Genomic DNA, 6,000 nt, shown 5'->3' on the forward strand with positions numbered 1-6,000 from the left:
AGGAGGCTGGCGCTTCTTTTAGATTCTACCAGGATGGACTAAGCTCTCGTTTTTCACAACTCTAATGAAAGAAAGGGATGGTTCCTTTTTTTTTAAAATGAGAGTTAATGTACAGTACTTACACTGAGCAGTGGATAAGTCAATCCACATTTCTGAGTTCATGTTTTGATTAAAATTTCTAGACTGATACACAAATATATACAGTACATCTGTATGCAACCTCCATGCCTTTTTTCTTTGGCCTTTCAGCCCTGTGTGCATTAAAAATTAACTGTGGAAAGACTATTTTAGAAGTTCTCCTGTTTGAATCGAAATCTGGGGTGCTATTCTAAGTATGAATAAATCTATATATGATTTGACTATATGGATTTAACTTTTTAAGATAGTCAGAGTAAACATGGAGTAACAAGTTACCCGTGTTTAGGTGGATAAAATTGAGGGATGTACTCAGAGGGTGCAGAACTATAAAAGCAATGTTGATACAATATTATACTGGCTTATCTCTACCTAATGCCAGGTCCAAGATGATTTTTCTCCAAAGCCCTTTATTTTCTGACATCTTTGTAGAAAAAAAAAGTGCTACACATTCTTTTATCACTACACTAATTTGCAGGTTGATCTTGTAATTCTTTTTCTCTGTTGGTACAAAAAAAAAGTTCAGCAGTCTGTTTTTAATGCCACATTATGTCCTGGGTTTCAAATATCCAACTATAGTCTTCAGATTGGTTAAATATAGCAATAATAGAAATAATTTTAATTTTTTTCCAGACAATGATGTTGTTTTCTGATTTCATTTCATTTTGCAGGTGACCATGGCTAATATTGGAATCAATGAAAACCATTCCTGGAAATCATGTGAAACAATACTTTTTGCTCTTCGAATGGCAACATGGAATCAAATTTTAGATCCATGGGTATACATTCTTCTGAGAAAAGCTGTACTTAAAAAACTGTTCCAGATTGCTAGAAGATTTTGTGGAGTGCGTCTCATTAATTTTCATGCATGGGAACTCAGCTCCATTAAAAACTCTTTAAAAGTGGCAGCAGTTTCTGATTCCCCAGTTAGTTCCAAGCAAACAAACCAGCAGCTACTGAATTCACCAATGCAATAAAATGCAACAAGAGACTGATGACATGAAGGTGTACTGATCAGGCATCTCAACTTTTTGTAGAAGTAAGTGTGGCCTGGTATTTTCTGAATGTTTAAAATATGAAATCTGGCTCCATTTATGGATGTGTATCAATCCAGAGCTGCTATTCCAGATCATCACCTTCTGAATATATTTTCAAGAATGGTCTTTATGTAACCAATGCAATCAAATCGAGAGCCAAAGAGATGAGAATTCTGTATAGCAGAATAAAAACAAACGTATTAATAAATCAATATTTAAGACAGAGTGGTAAACTTTTGAAATAATGACACTCAGTAGAGTAAAATAATAAATAATAAAAACAAGGCAAATCTAGCCATTGTTTTCAGTGGGATGTATTTAAGCACGTATTAAATACAAGAATTAAAATAAATAAAAGTATCAAACTTTTTTTTTTAAAAAAAACCTTTGGTTGGATTCAATTATAGTATGTACATATATGTGTCATAACAATACTGAGTTCCAAACATCATCAGCTCCCAAGAAAGATATTTGATTAGTTTAATACAGACTTCAGGCAAAATGCCTCCATATATCAAATGCTCGGAGCTGGGAAGTTATGTCCTACTTGGGCAATTCCCATAGGCAGATGTGTGGACCAAAAATTGGGCTTTTAGGTAGTCTTTTAATTTGATCCAAAAGGGCTCTTAGGCTCTTTTGTAGCACGTCAACTTGTTTAGCTTGGTTTAGATGAATCCTTGTAGACATCTGTGTTAAAAGGAAGGTGCAAATGATGAAATGTCTTGTGGGTGAAACTTCTGTTAAAAGTGGCAATGAATCTGTGTTAACTTCAGAAGATATGTTCCATGTTGCTAGTATGTGTTCACTTTTTCTTGCAAATGTAGCACCCAAACTTGGAAAGTGTGAGTTCCAAAAATTGTGGTAGTAGCAGAAGGGATTCAGCACTTTAGAAATTAGGCTCCTCACCATCACAATTTAAAATAAGTGCACTCAGAAAAAGAATTCAAAATGCAAATCCAGAAGCCAGTAAAAGATAACTTATAAAGAATGGTGATGTATATGTTATGCATATGTTATGCCATTGCCTCATTGACTAGTAATTAGCTAGCTGTTACACTACTTTGGCATTTTAATCACAATCATTTGATTGAGAAATCACATTTATGCACTGTAATCTTGTTGTAAAATATAAGGTGCCGGATTTTAGACGCTTGACAGGTCATTGGTATGTACTTTTAATGTTTCTGTTTATTTCCATAAACATGAAAATCCCATGTTATTGAGGCCTAGTGTGTAGCAATAAGAGTACCAAAAGAAAAGGAAAACAGATGAAACACCACTCATAAACAGTTATAACAACAAAGTGAAATTGCACCATACTTATTTTGATCTAAACAAAAGAAAGTAGCTATGACATATAATTATACTTGTATAATGTTTCAGGCAGTAGATTTAGCCTTAAATGTGATATCACACATTGAATCTTAAAAGTAATTGTGGTGCTGGAGGAATTATTTTAGGAAAAGAGAAAAACAAAAAGTGGATTAATGAAAAAAGAAACTGTTATTGCCATTCTGTAAGAAAGTTACAGAGGGAGAGCTGGGAAAGCCTTTAAGAAGAATATATTAATGTGTCAGCTTAATAGTTCACCAGCCTTAAATTTTTGGGAGCAATTACCATATTGTTCATATACCAGCCTCTTGCAGTTCTGTGTAAATATTTCAAATCCTGTAACATTTCAAAGCTCTCAGGCAACTAAGTGCCTAGGATTTTCCCCCCCTGTCTTGTATATGCTTGTACTGTTTGTTTTTTAAATGAAAAAAAGGGGACGTTGAGTGAAGAGGAAAGCGGAGATATTGAACTTTACCTCATAGTTTGTTTACAAGTAAAAGTAAAGCAGGTTAAATTTGTAAACAAAGTCTAAGCCAAGCTCTGATCTGCTTAAACAATTAGTAAATATGTGAAATAAATGTGTGAAGCGATCTAAGCGTACCAGCTCCTATTATTACTCCTCCCCAAAGATTTTTTTTGGCACCAAAGGTTTGCAATGTGTGGTACAGGACACAGAAAAGATATCATGCAAAAGTCATACACTTTATATTAGATGAAAACCATACCGGAGTAAAAGGGCCATATTGCATATGGCCCACACGAGTGACATACAGCCCACTCCAGTAGCCATGTATTGTGACCTTCGGGGCAGTTTCCTGTTTTTGTAATTCTCATGATTGCTACCTTCTGGGATTACAGAAACTTTGAACTCTTAGTGGTCTTCACTAGGATCTCACATTCCTGCTGTTGCTGCCTATGGGTTTGTAACTATTAGCTCACCCGTTGTGTAGCCCTGCAAAAACAGATTGACAGTGCATTAATGATGAGCAGAGTGAAGGGATTAAGCATATAGTAACACGATTCAATACTCATTCAGGTAATGGGGAAGTGAGCATTGAATCTGGTCCTAGCATGTACTAGGCTTGTGTTAAGTCTGTACTTATGGATCAAACATTTTCTCTCCATGCAGAAGATCTCAGGTTCAGTCCCTGAAATCTCCAGGTAAGACTAAGCTCACTATAATAGTTCTTTCATATAACATTGTTGCTATTATAGTATGGCATCAATGAAATCATCTGGTGAGTGATTGCTGAAATTGGACTTTTCATTGTACAAAATATCAGTGCACTAATAACAAAACTCAGTTTTTTTTTCATCCTTTTGGGTGAGAAGTATGCTTTAGCGACTGCAAAGTGATGTTTAATTATATAATTGTGGAAATGCTTGACTAGTGAAAAGAGCATGTGTTTTTCTCTCTTTTTGTCATGTGACTAAATGTTATTATCTGTGTGTAGACATACTATATATACTGTATATATTAATTATGACTGAATTTCCCCCCCAAAATGTATATTTGTTTTCTTGTATTCTTTCTCTACAGAGTAATGTAAGATGCAGTCCTTCATTAAACCTATTACAATGTGTCTCTTGAGTTGTTATGTTTTTAGTGTCAAGGGATTCTAAAAGATGATTGCTATATTATAAAAACCACAGAGATGTCATAAACATTAGGAACATTTTGGCAGCTGAATGATTTGAAGGTTTAATGTTGACTCTTCACTCATTTTTTTGTGCTTTCAAATAAAGTTGTTCAAAATCTGCTCCTTTGCAACTTTCTCTTTGGAAAACGTAGTAGAACAAACAGAACAAGACACAAGCCCCTTTCTCATATGTAACCCACTACAGCTGAGTAGAATAATTGCTTATCTTTAATTAATTCAGTTTCTATATCTTTCTAGTACAGATAAATACCTTTACTTTACCTTGACCTTAAGTAAAATAAACCTGTGTTCTGAAAGTATTGGGACATCCTGGGTGTTGACAAGAAATCTTGTCTCTGGAGTTCGTTTCTGGAGTGCACTCCTTTAGGTTATTCATTCAAGCAGTTTTTTACATACTAGAAATTAGCATGTGTGAGAGAAAGAATTTTAGTTATACTTTAGTTATACTTTCACCTCACATTTCCACTAAAGAAGAGGGGAAGAACAATGCTGTCAACAGACAAAATTTAAAACAAGTTAACCTTCTGAGTGGGTTTCTTGTCTGTTTCCTCACCAATAGTCAATTTCCATTCTGCCTACTGAGCATTGCTGAGTCCCAAATGTTTTTCCTCCACTATTTTAGAGGTATTCAAGGAGAATATAAGCTGGTGGGCACCTCTATTGTGCCAAATTTTTGATCATAATAATCTGACTGGTATTATCCCTAAGGGGTGGAACCAAAGTATTATTGTCCCCATTCACAAAAAGGAGAGCAAGTCACAACCATCAAACTACGGGCGATTAGCTTGATGGATGTTGTATCCAAAGTTTATGCTGGACATTTGTTAGCCAAACTTGATCAATGGGCAACAGAAAAAAAAATATTTCATGAGGAACAGTTTGGATTCAGGAAAGAGTATTCCTCTCTTGATAACTCCTTTGTTTTAAACCATCTGATCACTAAATATTCATTCCAACAAAAAGGACATCTTTATGCTGTCTTTGTAGATCTAAAAACTGCCTTCGACACCATAGATCGCACATTGCTTTGGGGAAACCTTTAAAGGCCAATATAAATCTTTGGTTATTATACTTAGTTAAGATTGATGTTACAGTGCTGTTTCCCCATTCTTATTCATTTAATTCTGCATGTGCCTGAACATTACTCTGTTTGATTGCTCTCAGCTGAGTGTAAACAGATTCCAATGAAATGAATTAGTTTGTCCCAAGAGCTGTATGAGTACAAGCATACTTGCACAAATAGAATTCCCTACCAGCTTATCTTAATTGAATCCTAGCTTTCTTTACAACATCTCCAAAACTTCTCAGAGGTCAGAACAGAAGGCTCTTGGGATTGTTCTGGGATATGGGTAATGGTGTAAGCTGCCTCCATCCAGTTTTGCCCTCACAGTGCAGGCTTCTGCATCATGTTTCTGAATATAATGAGTTTAAGTTGTTATTCCCCTGAGAAGAACTTGAACAACTGACTTTTTGAAATAACTTGTAGAGTTATTTCAGAAACTTATAATTCTAAGAGCTGGTATGTCTAAATGTCTGGACTAGGACTGTACACTGTGCCTCTAAAGGGTTTATTCACAAACTTTTCTGCCTCTTATCAGCTTCTCCAGTTCAGCAACTTAGCCTCAGGGGAATGCAAGGAGCCTGTTGCACTAGGCATACAATCAGAAGTTCTCTTTTGTTGGCAGGTAGTCATAAATGTGATACTAGATAGCCCCCATAGCTCTGTTAGCTTTCAAGTTCAAAACTGCTTTTGTTTATTGGGGTTGCTTACGTGGAAAAGTTAAGGTATGAAAATCAAGGGTGGGATGTTTGATTGCCCTGGCCTCCTTGCCCTC

At 35.5% G+C, this 6,000-nt stretch overlaps 1 protein-coding gene across 1 annotated transcript in view; it reads left to right on the forward strand.

Moving 5' to 3' along the window:
- The window catches only part of PTGFR (prostaglandin F receptor), a 35,980-nt gene extending 33,310 nt beyond the window's left edge, over positions 1-2,670 (forward strand). Inside the window, exon 3 of the mRNA XM_042461428.1 lies at positions 807-2,670. Within this exon, the coding sequence (XP_042317362.1) occupies positions 807-1,112 (306 nt within the window). The 3' untranslated portion in view covers positions 1,113-2,670. The remainder of the gene's footprint in view (positions 1-806) is intronic.
- The last annotated feature ends 3,330 nt before the right edge of the window (positions 2,671-6,000 follow it).

This window comes from Sceloporus undulatus, chromosome 4, assembly GCF_019175285.1.
Source record: "Sceloporus undulatus isolate JIND9_A2432 ecotype Alabama chromosome 4, SceUnd_v1.1, whole genome shotgun sequence".
In the NCBI taxonomy this organism is placed as follows: domain Eukaryota; kingdom Metazoa; phylum Chordata; class Lepidosauria; order Squamata; family Phrynosomatidae; genus Sceloporus; species Sceloporus undulatus.